General features: G+C 41.1%; 1 protein-coding gene across 1 annotated transcript in view; it reads left to right on the forward strand.

Annotated features, from left to right (window-relative positions):
- LOC122895350 (cytochrome P450 3A12-like) overlaps positions 1–18538 on the forward strand; it is a 51047-nt gene that overhangs the window by 12083 nt on the left and 20426 nt on the right. The window contains exons 3-8 of the mRNA XM_044232699.1: positions 2134–2227; positions 4889–4941; positions 8256–8355; positions 12269–12382; positions 13412–13500; positions 14819–14967. Coding sequence (XP_044088634.1) covers positions 2134–2227; positions 4889–4941; positions 8256–8355; positions 12269–12382; positions 13412–13500; positions 14819–14967 — 599 coding nt within the window. The remainder of the gene's footprint in view (positions 1–2133; positions 2228–4888; positions 4942–8255; positions 8356–12268; positions 12383–13411; positions 13501–14818; positions 14968–18538) is intronic.

An 18538-nucleotide genomic window follows, 5' to 3' on the forward strand; every position in this document is an offset into this window, starting at 1 on the left:
GAGAATCTTCTCCCTCAGAGCAGACCTCTGAGAGATACTCCTTGATCCTGGTCCTACAGAAGGTCATCACGGGACCACAGGGTTAGCATCTCATCTCTTTGAAGCCAGGGGACAGGACGACCATGTAAGCTACACCATTGTCTGTATGGTAGTGGGGGGAGGTTGCTGAATCCCGTCCCCACCAGGCCATCAAAGCTGCGTGTGGACTTAGAATTCTGTCACTGGTGTAGCCAGGAGTCAGTAGCTATAGACAGCACCCTCTGTAGGCAATGCTTTGTAATGGCAATAAAAAGGAGTGGCTTCATTGTTAGCCCCTTCATTTGTGCCAGTAGAAGCATGACTCTACCAAGAAGAAGGAAGCTGGAAAGAATCAGAAAAATTCACCCAGCCCACCCTCTGCCTTCTTATGGAGCCATGTGAGTTTAGATTCTAAACCAGATCTTTCCTTGGGACCAGTGTTGCTGACACATTCATTCATTTGCTTGGCCTCACTTGGGAGTTCATGGAGCACGTTGAATGTTCAGAAGCAGAAATCCATGTGTTGGGTCGTGATGGCAAGAAGCAATGGAAGTGGGACTAACCAAGGTCACCCTACTCCTGGCATTTGGTGCTCATGCATCTGAACTGTTCTGGAGGAAGTACTACACATCCAGCTGAGCCCAGCTGTGGTCCCTCTCTGCTGGTCCCTCAAGGACATGTCCTTTTAGGCAATTTTGTGGGTTTATTTGGTTACACAATATAAGATTTTCTGGATTTCTACAGAATATTTGGAACTGTACTATCTTAAAGGCTACACTCCAGAGATGAAGAGATAAGGTCTTCATTCCATTCTATGGAACATTTTCTCATTACTCATTTTATGTTTTGTAACACATAATCTGCCATCAATTGGAGGTATCTGAACTCTGGAAGGTCCCCTATGTGTTAGCTAAAAGCACCTACAGGGCTTGTTGAACCATTTCTACCTGGCATTCTTTCCCACCATACTTTCCTGATTTGCCACTATGGGATTAGCCATTTAAGACCTGGCAAGTTCATGGTTGAAATTGTTTTGGGCAGCCTTTTCCCTCAGCCTCTCCTCTTCCTCCACTCTGCCATCTCTCACCAACACCTAAGAAGAAGGCTTGCAAAGATCCAGAACACCAAGTTACGAAATTCCTCATCAGGCTAATGAGAAATGAATTATAAGCTGTTGTGTCATAAGGGGCACCATCCGTATTGGGTTTCTGAGATTGGTGATGCACAGAGTCAGTAAACTGACAGCTTTGTGAGTGGCCATCTTGAAAAAAGGGAGTGTGCCTGGTAGTGTGCTGAACACATGAGTATTACAGGTTGGAAGACCAGACGTCCCACAGGGAAGAATGGCCCAAAAATGGATTGTTTAGTCACTGATTCCTTAATACCGTATCATCAAGGGGACATATGGGTCAGCCCCCCTTCTCTGCAGCTCAAGAGAACCAGCGTGCCTGATGACAGACGGACGGAGCTGAAAGTATCTCACTTTTTTATAAGCCAGTGGAGCCTTGAACACAGTTTTCATTGTATAGAATGAGAATACTGTGGCTGCTCAGAGCCTCTCTGTGATGAGAGATTTAAGAAGGACCAGATCCCAAAGACAGGGCCTACAAGGAAGGAAAACCTCTGAGGAAACTATAAGAACATTTTCATGGTAGGCTTTCAGTAACCCTCGGCTCCTGAGTGGATACAATTAAGCAAAATCTCATCATTGGAGGAGAGAAACACTTTTTCCCCTTTCCACCTAGAATGAGAATCTCCAAAATCATGGAAGAGTCATTTACTAAATAGGCGTGAGTGAATTTCCTGAAAGAAATTGGCATGAAACTTTCAGGAGCTCTCAAGGGTGGACACATTGCTCAAGCATTCATTCTAGGATTGAGACCATGTGGTATTTTGCTGCTCTTAGCTAATCATCCTTACTTTTTGTGGGTCTCACTGTGGAGGTGGGAAAGGAGATGATGAGTGAATTAATTATTGCCGTTAGAATTGCTGGTATTATTTATTGCCTACATGTTACTTCCCTCCCTCACCTGTTCCACTTCTGCATCATTGACTGGCCAGACTCAGAACCTATTACATCATCCATGAGACCTGGCTTTCTCTTTCACTTTATAGATATGGAACCTCCACACATGGACTTTTTAAGAAGCTGGGAATTCCTGGGCCAAAACCTCTGCCTTTTGTGGGAAATATTCTGGACTACCGTGAGGTGCGTGTTGTTTGAGCTCCCTCTTTGCATCTTGTATTTGTGAATCTTAGCTTAATTCCACAGCGAATGCTCTCCTCCTTGGGATGAAGTGCTTAGGTTTTAGACTTTGGAGAAATGGTGTCTTGGGCCCTACACAGCACATGACCAGGTCTACCCCAGGGCTCTGTTATCTGCTGCTTGGAGCCTCAGGGCTTCCCTCAGTAGGCTGCCCAGCTCTCTGACCGATTCAGCACAGAACTTGATGTTCTAGCTTGTGAGCATCATTGAAGAGGCTGTTTCTGGCAGGTACAGATTCCCAGGAAGGCATTATTATATTTGGAATTAGGAGAAGAGCATCAAGGGGGTGCACACTACTGGTCCATTAAGCTGCGTACCCTAGAGTCAGACTTTTAAGTTTATAGCATGATCTCTGGATAGCCTTTTCATTTTTCTGGGTAGCTCTGGAACGTCAGGTTATTAGGAAGCTCAGGATTCATTTTTGGGGAATACTTGAATTCCCTCAAGAACTGCCAACCCCTGCAGTTATTTCCATGGCTCTAATTCTCCCTTTGTCACCCATGACATCTTTTGGGATTTGTTTTTTTTTTTTTTTTAAAGATTTTATTTATTTATTTGACAGAGAGAAATCACAAGTAGATGGAGAGGCAGGCAGAGAGAGAGAGAGAGAGAGAGAGGGAAGCAGGCTCCCTGCTGAGCAGAGAGCCCGATGCGGGACTCGATCCCAGGACCCTGAGATCATGACCTGAGCCGAAGGCAGCGGCTTAACCCACTGAGCCACCCAGGCGCCCCATCTTTTGGGATTTGTGAGGTTGAACCAGGGCTGTCTGCTTTATATCTCTATCTTCAAAGGAGGCACCATCCGGGTGAGTTGAGCTAGGAGAGAGTATAACTTAGAGTAAATGGTGCTTGTCCATTGACTGCAGATTTTAACTTTTGAACAAGTTTGCATGTGGATTGTTCTGCACACAATGGTAGAACCACTCATATAAAATCATTAGAAAAGAGACACTCTGAGAAAATTATTAAGAAATTAATGTAACTCAATGGAATGTGCTATCTGACACACACACTGAATGCTAGTAGAGCCATTGTGGCTAATCTAGGTCTGAATGCCTCACGTGAGGCATTCACGTAAATGACAGAAGTTTAGAAGCTCATGTTCAAGGCCAACAGGTAGTCTCACGTGCAGGCTGCTGTCTGCTATAGAGTTCCTGTCCCACAGACCTGAGGCTCGTTTCTCAAATCCCATTCCTCCCCTCTGAGGCTCACAGTGTCCAAAACTGCCTAAGAACTCCTGGACTTTTCCCCTCTAAAACAGTAATTTCCATTCCACTTTTCCCAGATCAACTACTTAGTAGATATACCTAAGACGCACATTTCTGAGACCTTCCTTTGTGTAGTAAAAACATCAAATATCACAACAAAACTTAGCAAGAAGAAGTATCGTTTTTCTTTTCAGTGACAAAAGTGAAAACACAGAGCAAGTGTTTTATTTTTTAATTAATTTTTAAAATTTTTATTATTTTATTATTATGTTCAGTTAGTCATCATATAGTTGACATCATTAGTTTTTGATGTAGTGTTCAACAATTCCTTAGTTGCATATAATACCCAGTGCTCGTCATAATACGTGCCCTCCTCAATACCCATCACCTGGTTACCCCATCCTCCCACCCACCTCCCTTCTGCACCTTCAGTTTGTTTCCCCCAGTCCAGAGTCTCTCATGGATTGCCTCCTTCTCTGATTTCTTCACATTCAATTTTCCCTCCCTTCCCCTGTGGTCATCCACCCTATTCCTTAAGTTCCACATATGAGTGAAGCCATATGATAATTGTCTTTCTCTCCTTGACTTATTTCACTTAGCATAATCCCCTCCAGTTCCAAGTATGCCAGTGCAGATGGTAGGTATTCATCCTTTTTGATGGCTGAGTAATATTCCATTGTATACATGAACCACATTTCTTCGTCCATTAATCTGTTGATAGACATCTTGGCTCCTTCCACAGTTTCACTACTGTGGACACAAGCAAGTGTTTTAACTTGCTCTGTCCTTTGTGAAGTAGTGGGACCATCCCCTCTTCCCTGTGTTGAGGTAGATGACCGGAAGGTGAGTCCACCTTTCATTCATTCATTCATCACTCACTTTCTCACTCAACAAATGTGTCTCAGACTTCTGTAAGTCTGAAGACTGAAAGAGATCTCTGGTGTCTTAATTTTCTAAATCCCTTGGAATTCTAGTAGGGCTCATGAAATCAGTGAACAGAGTGGTAACTGGGGGTTCAGAGGATGCAGGCCACTTTTCCTCAGCTCCAGTTTTCCCACATGGCTCTGGAGGTGATAATTCAGAGGGTTCTGAGTTTTAGAGAAAACTCATGCACAAGCCAAACGTGTCAGAAAGATAGGGGTTACACAGTCCTCACAGGCAGGGTAAGATGTTCAGTATTTACAATACTTAAGATTTAAGAGGGACTTGAAATTCTCTGTTTCAATATCTCCTCTACTTTCTCTCCTTTCTGGTAAGATGCCTGTGAGCAAGAACTTCTAACTGCCAGTGAGATGTAGTAAGCCTTACATTTCATGAGATCTGAGTTATTTTTGTCCCCATTAGAGGTAGGGCTCAGTACATTTAGATTAGTAATATGTTTTGTTTCTTCTTGCAGGGCTTTTGGAATGTTGACAAGAAATGTTATAATAAATATGGAAGATTCTGGGGGTGAGTATTCTGGAAACTTCCATCGGATAGGCTTGTTATGATGAGGCTCCCAGCCACATAGACAGTCTCAGTTGAGAGCCTCTTGGGATGAAGCCTGCTGTAGTAAAGCTTCTGGAGTCTTTCCTTCCTGGGATCCCATGTATCACCAGAGTGCAGATCTAAATGTGATCGGACCTGGGGAGCAGCAGGACATCACTGACATTGCTGCCCAGTGACCCCTAACATCGCTCTCTACTCTGTCTTGTGATTACCCTCTTCCCCATTTTCCCTCCTTATGTCCCCTTTAATCGCAAAAATGCATTATTTCAAACCTTTCTAATATGTCCCAGCAGTGCCTCTCAGTACCTCTTTCCCACATGATTCACTTTTCATTAAGAGCCAAAGGTCCCACACCTAAATTTTGTATTAAATATGTCCTTTTGAAAGGTGGCTGTGGGGTGTCGGTGGACAGAATGGGAAGCCATTTCCTTTTTTTTTTTTTAAGATTTTATTTATTTATTTGACAGAGAGAGAGATCACAGGTAGGCAGAACAGCAGATATAGAAATAGCAGAGACAGAGGGAGAAGTAGGCTCCCCGCCCAATGTGGGGCTTGATCCCAGGACCCTGAGATCATTACCTGAGCTAAAGGCAGAGGCTTAACCTACTGAGCCACCCAGGCGCCCCAATGGGAAACCATTTCTGCTCAGTTTTTTTCTTTCTCTGCAACTGTGGAGTTTGTTTTGTTTTTTTTAAATGGGGCCAAGTCTTTTCTTTCAGTGCAGATATATATATATATGTTTCTCTTGATTCTACAGACTTGAAGAGATGTAGAATATTTCTGAACCAGGGTTCTTGGTGCACTGATGGACTTGTGATTAAGTAGAGTGTTCTCTGCTGTTTGCAGTGGCTGCTCCCTTTCAGAGCGACTGGAAGTTTGGTGAAGTGGAGGGAGAGGTACACTGTGGTGCTGGGATGCTCACAGCCAGCACTGTACCTTCTCACACCTCCTAATCTTCTCTCATCCAGACCTCAGACACCATAGGGGCCTGCTGAGTTGGTGTGGCCCATAAGCAACATGGTAGACTAGAAAGAATACAGATCGCTGGGCCACTGCTAGTTGCCTTCCCCGGCCACTTTCTGTCGTCGATACTGGTCAGCTCTGGATGGAATCAGTTTTACGTCATTGGCCCCAGTTGTTCTGTCCTTAGTACGTGGTTCTTGTGCTTAGCGATAGAAAAGAACCACCTGGGAGATCTGGCTAAGAATAGATATTCTTGGGGCTCCTGAGTGGCTCAGTGGGTTAAAGCCTCTGCCTTCAGCTCAGGTCATGATCCCAGGATCCTGGGATTGAGCCCCGCATCGGGCTCTCTACTGAGCAGGGAGCCTGCTTCCCACCCTCTGACTCTCTGCCTACTTGTGATGTCTGTCAAATAAATAAATAAAATCTTAAAACCCTTTTTAATAGATAAAATAAAAATAAAAATGGATATTTGGTTTCCATCCCTCAGCAACACCAAATCTGGAGGATGTGGGGGTGGGACCCAAGAAGCTGAATTTAACTGGCAGTGGAAGCAATATTAGGGCTGGTGAGACCATGAAGGTGAAGGGTTACACCAAACCACTGTCTCTTGTCCATCCAGGTGTTTTTGAACAAACAGGATGGGACAAGGGGAATCATTCAAGAAATATGACCAGGCTGATGGGAGAGTGAACATAAGTGCCAGTTCAGTAATTTCTATCACTGCTTCAATAGTAAATATACTCAACTCCCACTTCAGCCTTCTGCATTTTACTTTTTAGACGTGGGTAACACTTAGTACAGTGGTTCTCAGCCATTTTTAGATGTGATCACGAAACCATTTGGAATTCCTCTGTGACATCAAAGAAAGAATAAGGGACTTGTGGAAAATCTTCCATTTTGTTTTGGCAAATGATTTATAATGGAAAATAAAATGCCAGAGGGCAGTGTAATTAAGATTAAAATAAACCTCAAGGGGCCAGTTGCCCCTTGCCTTTTACAGGCATACTGACAGGAGGTCAGGCTGGACAGGGATGGATCATATACAAAGAGTCAGCTCTGTGTGTGAGACATGTGTCAAAAGGAGGCATGCCCTTCTGCTCCGGGATGTCACCTACATGAAGCCCAAGGAACTCACACTTAGGACCCACATACAAGAATAAACACAAGTAATAAAAAGAAAATACTTTGAAAATGAGTTATGCATGTTTCTCTTTATTTCTTCATTTTCTTTGTCCTTTCTTTTCAAATTTTTCTGACTTTGATCTTACCAAGGACATCTCTTTAATGGTTAAAAAAATATTTTATTTAATATGTTATAAACTGGGGCACCTGGGTGGGTCAGTCAGTCATTAGGCATCTGCCTTGGCTCAGATCATGATCCCAGGGTCCTAGGTTCGAGCCCCGCATTGGGTTCCCTGCTCCATGCATGCGAAGCCCATTTTCCCTTCTCCTCCTTCTCCTGCTTGTGTTCCCTTTCTTGCTGTGTCTTTCTCTGTCAAATAAATTAATTAAGTCTTTAAAAAGAAAAGTTATAAACTAGGAAGGAAATTTTAGAAAATAGGGGAAAGAAATCATTCATAATCCTACCACCACTTTTTGAGCGTTCCAAGATTTTGTCATTTGCAGATATATCTTTACATGTGTGTGATCAGTGTATCTACAATTTTTCATCTAATATTCATCTAATATTCTAACATATGTCTTCCATGTGTTTGATATTTCTTTAAAATTATAATTTTTCTGTTCTGGTGGGTAGATTCCCTTGTTATTTTTTTCTTCCTAGATAATTCACTTGCCTTCAGTTACTTACTAACCCAACTTTCTTTTTGATAATATAGATAAATTATTTGAAATGTTTGAAATACTTCTAAGATATTTGAAATATTCTAAACATGCAAAAACTTATGGAGAGTGGCCCAGGAAATACCCATGTACACATCGCCTAGAGTTAACAAATATTTTAATGTTCTTTTTTTAAAAGATTTTATTTATTTATTTGAGATAGAATGAGGGCAAGTGAGAGAGAGAGGGAGCACAAGCAGGGGGTGCAGCAGAGGTAGAGGGAGAAGCAGACTCCCTGCTGAGCAGGGATCCTGACTTGGGGGCTCCATCCCAGAACCCTGGGATCATGACCTGAGCCAAAGGCAGACGCTTAACCAACTGAGCCACCCAGGCGCCCCTCTAATGTTATTTCTAATCAGATGTCAGAGTTTGGATTATGTAATGTCAAGATAAGGCCTGGACTTCCAGGCATGGCTACAGCTACAGAAACCACTATGTTAAGTGTAATCAGCTCTGTTTTCCCGACACAGGTTTTATGATGGACGACAGCCTGTGTTGGCTATCATGGATCTGGACATGATCAAAACGATACTAGTGAAAGAATGTTATTCTGTCTTCACAAACCGGCGGGTAGGCATCAGTTTAGTTTTAATTCACAGATTGATTGATTAATTTATAAAGCTCTTATTTGGAAATAATTATAGATTCATAGGAAGTTGTCTCAGGAGATCCCATGTCCCGTGGCCTTCAGATTATTTCCCCTTAGGTAATAAAACTATAATTTGTATGGAAATGGAAATTGACATTGGTTCTAGCCACAGAGTTAGATTAAGATTTCAAGTTTTATGTGCACTCACTTGTGTGTGTGTGTGTGTGTGCACGCACGCACGCATGTGCACATCTCTGAATATTTATCTTATATGTAGATTTGTGGATCCACTACCCAAGTCACGTTAGAGAGGTTTTCCATCACCTAAAATCTCCCTCTTACTTTTCTTTCATAGGCACGGTGTATAGCTTGTCTCTTCATTGTCTCAGGGTCTTCAGCAAAGCAAACTTTTTTTTTTTTTTAGGCCAGTTTATCCTTTTTTCCTTTTATGGCTTGTGAGTTTGGCATCAAGTTTGAAAACTCTTTGCCTAGGCCTAGGTCCCAAGACTTTCTCCAAGTATTTAGTTTTATGTTTTATATTTAATATATTATCTTATGTATTCTATGTTTTACATTTATAATGTAAATGTTTTTTTTTTAAGATTTTATTTGTTTATTTGACAGACAGAGATTACAAGTAGACAGAGAGGCAGGCAGAGAGAGAGAGAGGGAAGCAGGCTCCCTGCTGAGCAGAGAGCCCGATGTGGGACTCGATCCCAGGACCCTGGGATCATGACCTGAGCCGAAGGCAGCGGCTTAACCCACTGAGCCACCCAGGCGCCCCTATAATGTAAATGTTATATAGTGTTATGTTTTACATGGAAGTCTGTGATACATTTTGTGTTGTAATTTTTTAAGTTGTATTTAAATATTCAATTAAGTATTCAGTTAATTAATAGATTGTTATTAATGGAGTGCTTTATTAGTTTGAGAGGTAGAGTTTAGTGATTCATCAGTGGCATGTAACATGCAGTGCTCATTATATCAGGTGCCCCCCTTATGGCTTACCCCATCCCCTCCCCCACCTCACCTCCAGCAACCCTCAGTTTGTTTCTTATAGTTAAGAGTCCTGTTATTTGTGAGGTGTGAAGTTTAGGTCAAAGATATTTGTTTTTGGCCAATGGATGTCTAACTGCTCTAGCACCATTTGTGAGAAGACTCTACTTCCTCCACTGAATTGCTTTTGTACCAGGATCTAAATCGAGTTCGGGGGCGCCCTGGGTGGCTCAATGGATTAAGCCTCTGCTTAGGCAGAGGTCGTAATTCCAGGGTTCCGGGATCGAGCCCCACATCAGGATCTCTGCTCCGCAGGGTGCCTGCTTCCTCCTCTCTCTCTGCCTGCCTCTCTGCCTACTTGTGAGCTCTGTCTGTCAAATAAATAAGTAAAATCTTAAAAAAAAAAAATCGAGTTGGGCCTATGGGCGTGTATCTGTTTCTCATTCTCTGTTCTGTTCATTGATCTCTGTATCTCTCCCTCCACCAATACCAGGCTCTCTTGATTACTGCAGCTGTAGAGTAAGTCTCAGCATTGTGAACAGTGATCCTCCCATTTTTTTTTGTTTGAATTGTGTTAACTATTTTAGCTCCTTTGCCTTTCCATTCAAATTTAGAATCAGCTTATCTTTGTTTACAAACAATGTGCTGAGATTTTGATAAGAATTGATTTAAACCCATAGATCAGTTTGGGGGAAATCTATGACTTTACTAAGTCCTGTCTTTCAAGGCATGAACACCATATACTCATTCATTTATATAGGTTTTTTTTTTATTCTTTTCACCAACATTTAGTTCTTCACGTAGAGACCTCACACGTATTTTGTTAAATGAGCACCTAAAGTATTTCAATGTCTTTGGGTGATTATAATTGTTACTGTTTTTTTAATGTGGTTTTTTTTCAATTTCTTTTTTTAAATTTATTTTCAGCATAACAGTACTCATTATTTTTTCACCAAACCCAGTGCTCCATGCAATCCGTGCCCTCTATAATACCCACCACCTGGTTCCCCCAACCTCCCACCCCCTGCCCCTTCAAAACCCTCAGATTGTTTTTCAGAGTCCATAGTCTCTCATGGTTCACCTCCCCTTCCAATTTCCCCCAGCTCCCTTCTCCTATCTCCCCATGTCCTCCATGCTATTTGTTATGCTCCACAAATAAGTGAAACCGTATGATAATTGACTCTCTATGCTTGATTTATTTCACTCAGCATAATCTCTTCCAGTCCCGTCCATGTTGCTACAAAAGCTGGGTATTCGTCCTTTCTGATGGAGGCATCATACTCCATAGTGTATATGGACCACATCTTCCTTATCCATTTGTCCATGGAAGGGCATCTTGGTTCTTGCCACAGTTTGGCGACCATGGCCATTGCTGCTATAAACATTGGGGTACAGATGGCCTTTCTTTTCACTATATCTGTATCTTTGGGGTAAATACCCAGGAGTGCAATGGCAGGGTCATAGGGAAGTTCTATTTTTAATTTCTTGAGGAATCTCCACACTATTCTCCAAAGAGGCTGTACCAACTTGCATTCCCACCAACAGTGGAAGAGGGTTCCCCTTTTTCCACATCCCCTCCAACACATGTTGTGTCCTGTCTTGCTAATTTTGGCCATTCTAACTGGTGTAAGGTGTTATCTCAATGTGGTTTTGATTTGAATCTCCCTGATGGCTAGTGATGATGAACATTTTTTCATGTGTCTGATAGCCATTTGTATGTCTTGATTGGAGAAGTGTCTGTTCATATCTTTTGCCCATTTTTTGGTATGATTGCCTGTTTTGTGAGTGTTGAGTTTGAGGAGTTCTTTATAGATCCTGGATATCAACCTTTTGTCTGTACTGTCATTTGTAAATATCTTCTCCCATTCCGTGGGTTGCCTCTGTTTTCTTGACTGTTTCCTTTGCTGTGCAGAAGCTTTTGATTTTGATGAAGTCCCGGAAGTTTATTTTGGCTTTGTTTCCTTTGCCTTCGGAAACATATCTTGAAAGAAGTTGCTGTGGCTGATATCGAAGAGATTACTGCCTATGTTCTCCTCTGAGGCCTATTTTTGTTTGTGGATAGCTGTCTGATTGCTGTCCTTTGTGGGGTGACAGAGGCTGGAGTGTCCTGTTCCATCATCTTCGTGATATCATGTCAGTCTTTCCTCACTGAGGTAATGTTAGGTGTAGGGTTTTAGATTCTCTTTATTAAGCAGAGAAAGTTCCTTCTGTTCTTTGTGAATTTTTATCATGAATGCATAAAGTTTGGGAAGATGGGAGAAAGATTGGAGATAGTTAGCTTGGTAGGCCAGTCCCAAGCTGAGAAATAGAATTATCTCTTTTTCCTTCTGTCCCTTTGGAGAAATACAGGGGGAAAAGATCTCCATGTAACTGTACCATTTCTTCACAATAACGTATAGATTCCTAATGCTTTTAGTCTTCAGTACTATTTTTTTTCAAGAATCACCATATCAAGACATCTGTTTTTCCAGATGTGCATGCTGTACATATATGTAAAGACTGAAGTGCTCTGAGGCAACATGCATTGCCAGTCTATTTGGCTGCCTTCCATCTTTGCAGTTCTACTCTGCATAGCTTAAGAGAATGTACTAGTTGTTAATTGTGTGTATTCCCCTAGAGATATAGTTTCCCTACCAAATTATTCCATACCATCTTTATATTGGAAAGGAAATTGGGATATAAAAGCTAGAAAGCATATCAGGTGGCTGGATGCCTCCTTCACCCTTGCAGGAAGCTAGGCATTTGGGATAAATACCTATTAAGCATCTAGCATATGGCCTACCATTAAGTAAGCAGTCACTAAATATTTGGTGAGTAATTCACACCTATTTAACAGATTTTCTACAAACTTGGAAATCTCCAAAACTTATGTGGGGTAAAATGTTTTTCTTTGACTAGTTTCTTGGTCCAGTGGGATTTATGAAAAATTCTGTCTCTATGTCTGATGATGAAGAATGGAAGAGAATACGAACATTGCTATCTCCAACCTTCACCAGTGGAAAGATCAAAGAGGTAAGAAAGATGAGGATTTCAATTTAAAAAGTTAAGGAATACATCTGGGGACAGGTAGGAAATAAGAACATATTCCATTTCTAGGGAGTAGTCTGCTATATTTGGGCTTCCTAAAAATGGTCTTTTCTTTTTCTGTCCTAGAAAACACATGATAAGATTTGTCATTAAATGTCTCTTACTCTGGCTGACTTATTTTGCTTAGCATAACACACTCTAGTTCCATCTACATTATTGCAAATGGCAAGATTTCATTCTTTTTGAAGGCTGAATAATATTCCATTATGTATATATGCCATATCTTTTATTTTTTTTTTAAGGATCTCACTTATATGTGGAATTTAAGAAAGAAAAAGGATAAATGTATGGGAATGGGAAAAAAGAAAAAAGGACAGAGGGAAGCAAGCCATGATGACTCTTAAGGAGAGAACAAACTGAGGGCTGATGGAGGGAGGTGGGTGGGCTAGGGGCTAGATGGGTGATAGTTACTAAAGAGGGTACTTGTTGTGATGAGTACTGGGTGTTGCATGAAAGCAATGAGTCATTGAATTCTACTCCAGAAATCAATATTGCACTATATGTTGAGTAACATAATTTAAATTAATTAAACAATTAATTTAAAATAATTAATTATGGGGCACCTGGGTGGCTCAGTGGGTTGAGGCCTCTGCCTTTGGCTCAGGTCATGATCCCAGGGTCCTGGGATCGAGCCCCACATTGGGCTCTCTGCTCAGCAGGGGCCTGCTTCTCTCTCTCTCTCTGCCTACTTGTGATCTCTCTGTCAAATAAATAAATAAATAAAATCTTTAAAAAATAATAATAACTAATTAAATTTTTATATATTTATATATATTTATATATAATTTGTATATATATAATTAATTTATAAAAATAAAACAATTAATTTTTAAAAATTAATTGAGTAAACACAATTTAATATTTTTTTAAAGTCCCCTACTGCTCCATGTTTGTGATCATTCTGGGACTTGATTTTCCAATTTAACTTCGGGTGGTGGTATATTTTGTGTGTAGATGTTCCCCATCATTGGCCAGTATGGAGATATGTTGGTGAGGAACGTGAGGAAGGAGGCAGAGAAAGGCAAACCTATCAACTTGAAAGAGTAAGTAGGAGTCCAGTTGCTGGGATTCCGACTCTGTCACGACACTTTCCAGCTGCTGCCGTAAAGCCCAGTTCTCTCTGTTGAGTTACTCCAGCAAACAAGAGGAAGTAGGCGTGTGGTGTTAAACTCCGATGGGCGAGCCACGAAGAGGTAGCTCACCTAGAAAGGCAGGGCAGCCAGAAGAGAAAGGATTGGCTCTTGCTTTCGGGAGCAAGGATTAAATTATCTACTTAATTGTCACTTTGGTTATTCTGGAAGACCAAAATACATTCTTGAAATGAAGAAACAGAATTGTACCAAAGTTTTGAGAGTAGAATGTGTGCAGTGGCGGGAGGGGAAGGTACATATTGGCAGGCAGTGGGTGGGGCAAAAAAGTTACAAGGTGGAATGGTAAGGACTTTTAAAAGTTTCATGATTTTTTTGTGTGGATATTTGCAAAATGCTAAATATTAACTTTTATTACCACTTTTCCTTCCTTCAACCTCAAAAGAGCTAAAGTCTTACACACAGGGCATGGGTAGGCTGACCATGTCATTTAATATCTAAATTTGGGTATTTTTTAATCATGCAGAAATAACTGAGGTACACTGCGTTATCCTGTGAAAACGAAGAGCATATGATCACTTAGTTATGGGCTTCTGTGAACCAGTTTTGGAGTGATCTACCTATTTTTCTGGGAACATTCAGAGTTCTTACATTTTCCAAAAATGAATGAGTCCTCAGGACAATCTCAGATTGATGAAGATGAGACAGAGTGGGTCTTTCAGGACACTTAGCCAGGGTGTAGAGAAGAAGGGATTGTGGTCCTGGCAGCGCAGAACAGGGTGTTGGTGTTCTGTAATGAGCTGAAGAGGAATCAGCTCTGAGCACAGATACTGTGTGAGAGAAGATCCAGATCAGTTTCACAGCTCGTGGCTCCATGAGGAAAAGTTAATTATCCTACCATTTGTCCTGCTCAGACACAGTGCTTATCCACATTCTGCTGCCCATACTCAAAACACACTGCTGTGATTTGTCCGATTTGGGGTCTCTATCCCTCCATGACTGAGCTCCTTGAGCTCGCAGGTGTGTCTAACATGTCGCAGTGTCCCCATCATCCCTAGCACAGGGCCAGCTGCATCAATGGCACCTCATGAGCCCCTCACGAGTGAGTGTGATGGCATCTAGACTCTTCAGATGATGCAGCAGCTGCTTCTGAATGTGTGGCTTTTGTCTTGTCTGGACGTCAGAATCTACATGCACTTTTTGCTGCATGTGTTGGATTAAGATAGTAAAGAGGTAGTGATTTTAATTACACATGTTTTTTCTTTCTCCACAGCATCTTTGGGGCCTACAGCATGGATGTGATTACCAGCACATCATTTGGAGTGAACATTGATTCCCTCAACAACCCACAAGATCCTTTTGTGGAAAATGCCAAGAAGCTCTTCAGATTTGAGTTCTTTGACCCACTTTTGTTCTTAATATGTATGTACACTACTGTTTTTTCTTTTCTCTTTCTCTTCCCTTCCTTCCTCCCTCCCTTCCTTCACTTTTTTCTTTCTTTCTACAATAGCTTTATTGAGATATAATTCACTTTCTATATATGTTACCCATTTAGCATATAAAATTCAGTGGTTTTTATGGCCTCAGTATCTATCAATGAATGAATGTAGAATATGTGTACACACACACACACACACACACACACACACATATACATACATACACAATGAAATCTATTTATCCATAGCAGGAAGGGGATCCTGTATTTGTGACAACATGGATGGAACTTAAATAAGTTAGAGGAAGACAGGGACACCTGGGTGCCTCAGTTGGTTAAGCTGCTGCCTTCAGCTCAGGTTGTCATCCCAGGGTCCTGGGATCGAGTCCCGCATCAGCTCCTTGCTCAGCAGGGAGCCTGCTTCCTCCTTCCCCTCTGCCTGCTTCTCTGCCTACTTGTGATCTCTCTCTCTCTCTCTCTGTCAAATAAATAAATAAAATCTAAAATAATAATAATAAGTTAGAGGAAGACAAATTCTCTTATGAGCTTACTTCTGTACAGAATCAAACAACCCCCCAACCCAGAAACCAACTTCATACAAAAACAAGGTGAGATTTGTGGTTACTAGAGGCAGGAGTTACAGGGGTGGGAATTGAAGGAAGGTGATGAAAAGGTACAAAGTTTCAATTATAAGATTCAAAAGTACTGGCTTATAATGTCCAACAGGATAAGTATAGTTAACACAGCTATATGAAGTGTTGCAAAGTTGCTACAAGAGGGGGCACCTGGGTGGCTCAGTGGGTTAAAGCCTCTGCCTTCGGCTCAGGTCATGATCCCAGGGTCCTGGGATCGAGCCCTGCATCAGGCTCTCTACTTAGTGGGGAGCCTGCTTCCTCCTCTCTCTGCCTGCCTGTCTGCTTACTTGTGATTTCTCTCTGTTAAATAAATAAAATCTTAAAAAAAAAAAAGTTGCTAGGAGAGTAGATCCCAGAAGTTCTCATCACAAGGATTAAAAAATTTTATTTTGTAAATACATGAGATGATGGACATGTTATTGTGGTAATCACCTCTTTTTTTTTTTTTTTAAAGATTTTATTTATTTATTTGAGAGAGAGAAATCACAAGTAGATGGAGAGGCAGGCAGAGAGAGAGGGAAGCAGGCTCCCTGCTGAGCAGAGAGCCCGATGCGGGACTCGATCCCAGGACCCTGAGATCATGACCCGAGCCGAAGGCAGCGGCTTAACCCACTGAGCCACCCAGGCGCCCTGGTAATCACCTCTTGATATATGTGTGTCAAAGCCTTATTCAGTATACCTTAACTTGTATAATACCGTGAATCTGTAAACTCAAACTGAAAAAAAAAGGTTTTGGTGCATTCAAAAATATGGGCAACCATTACTATAGTCAGTTGTTAGACCATTGTTGTCAACTCAGAAATCTGTACTTTTTTACTATCACTACCTACATTCCTTAGTCCTAAACAGCCAGTAATCTACTTTCTGTCTTAATAGATTCTGGACTCTTCATAGAGACGGAACCATAGAACATCTGATCTTTGTGGCTGCCTTCCTTCATTAGTGTAATGTGTTCAAGGTTTATCCATGTGGCACCATGCATCAGTACCTTATTTATTTTTATGGTCCCAAAATATTCCATTTTGAGAACATACTGCATTTTATTTATCCTTTCATCATTTGATGGACATCTGGGTTGTTTCCAGCTCTTGGCTATTATGAATAGTGGTGCTATCCACATTCACACACAGGTATTTGCTTGATTACCTGTTTTCAAGTCTCTTCAGAATGTACTCGGGGGTGGAATTGCTACGGTATGTAGTTAATTCTGTGTTTAAGTCAATAAGGAACTGCCAAAGTATTTTCCATAGTAGCTACACCATTGTACATTCCCAGTAGTAAAGTGTGAAGGTTCTGATATCTCCATCCTTTCCAACACTTGGCCAACACTTTTTTGTCTTTTTAAATGATGTCTCTTTAATGATCTACCTTAATGGGTGTGCTCTTGTTTTGCATTTTCTTTTTTTTTTTAAGAGTTTATTTATTTATTTGACAGAGATCACAAGTAGGCAGAGAGGCAGGCAGAGTAGGGGGTGGAAGCAGGCTCCCCGCTGAGCAGAGAGCCCGATTTGGGGCTTGATCCCAGGACACTGGGATCATGACCCGAGCCGAAGGCACAGGCCTCAACCCACTGAGCCACTCAGGTGCCCCTGTTTTGCATTTTCTAATGGCTAGTGTGGTTGAACCACTTTTTATATGCTTGTTGGCCAATTTTTTTAAATTTCTTTTCAGTGTTCCAGAATTCATTGTTTATGCACCACACCCAGTGCTCCATGCAATATGTGCCCTCCATAACACCCACCACCTTGGTGTCATATCTAAGAATTCATTGCAAAATCTGAGGTCATGACCACGCTGAGTTTTCTTCTAAGAATTCTGTAGTTTTAGCTCTCATATTTGGGTCTTCGATTCCTTTTGGGTATTTTTGTTTAAGGTAAGAATTCAACTTCATTCTTTTGCTTGTGACTATCCTTCTGTCTCAGCACCATTTTTTGTAAAGACTGTCTTTCTCCATGGAATAGTCTCAGAAACCTTCTCAAAATTCCACTGACCATAAACACATAGGTGTATTTTTGGAGTCTAAATTCAATTCCACTGATCTGTATTCCTATCTCTATGCCAGTACTACATTGCCTTGATCATCATAGCTTTGCGGTAAGTTTTGAAATGGGAACCTGGAGTTCTACAACATTATTCTTCTCATTTTTCAAGGTTGTTTTTGGCTATTCTCGGTCACTTACAACTCCATATGAATTTTAAATTTAGAATGCCAATTTCTACAAAGTACCCAGCTAGGATTCTGACAACAGAATGCATTAATCTGTAGATTAATTCAGGAAATCTTGCCATCTTGACAATGTTAAGGTTTCTGATCTGTGAACATGGATGTTTCTCCATTTACGTATCTTCTGTAATTTTTCTCAACAATTTTTGTAGTTTCCAGAACATAAGTTTTGCACTTCTTTTGTGAAAGTTATCCTTAAGTATTTTATTGTTCTCAATGTTACTCTAAATGGAGTTTTATTCTTAATTTCACTTTTGGATTGTTTGGCATATAAACATACAATTGATGTTGTATGTAGATCTTGTATCCTGAAACCCTGCTAAACTTTATCAGTTCTTTAGATTTTTAGTTCATTCCTCCAGATTTTCTATATAAAACATCATGTTTTCTGATAATACAGATGGTTTTACTTCTTTATTCCTTTTTTTAAGATTTTATTTATTTGATGTTATTTATTAATTAATTAATTAATTTGACGGACAGAGATCACAAGTAGGCAGAAAGGCAGGCAGAGAAAGAGGGAAGCAGGCCCCCCGCTGAGCAGAGAGCCTGATGTGGGGCTCGATCCCAGGACCCTAAGATCCTGACCTGAACTGAAGGCAGAGGCTTAACCCACTGAGCTACCCAGGCACCCCTACTTCTTTATTTCTTATACGAATGTCTTTTATTCTTTTTCTTGCCTACTTCCCCAGCTAG

Source organism: Neovison vison, chromosome 14 (assembly GCF_020171115.1).
Source record: "Neovison vison isolate M4711 chromosome 14, ASM_NN_V1, whole genome shotgun sequence".
Lineage (NCBI taxonomy): Eukaryota > Metazoa > Chordata > Mammalia > Carnivora > Mustelidae > Neogale > Neogale vison.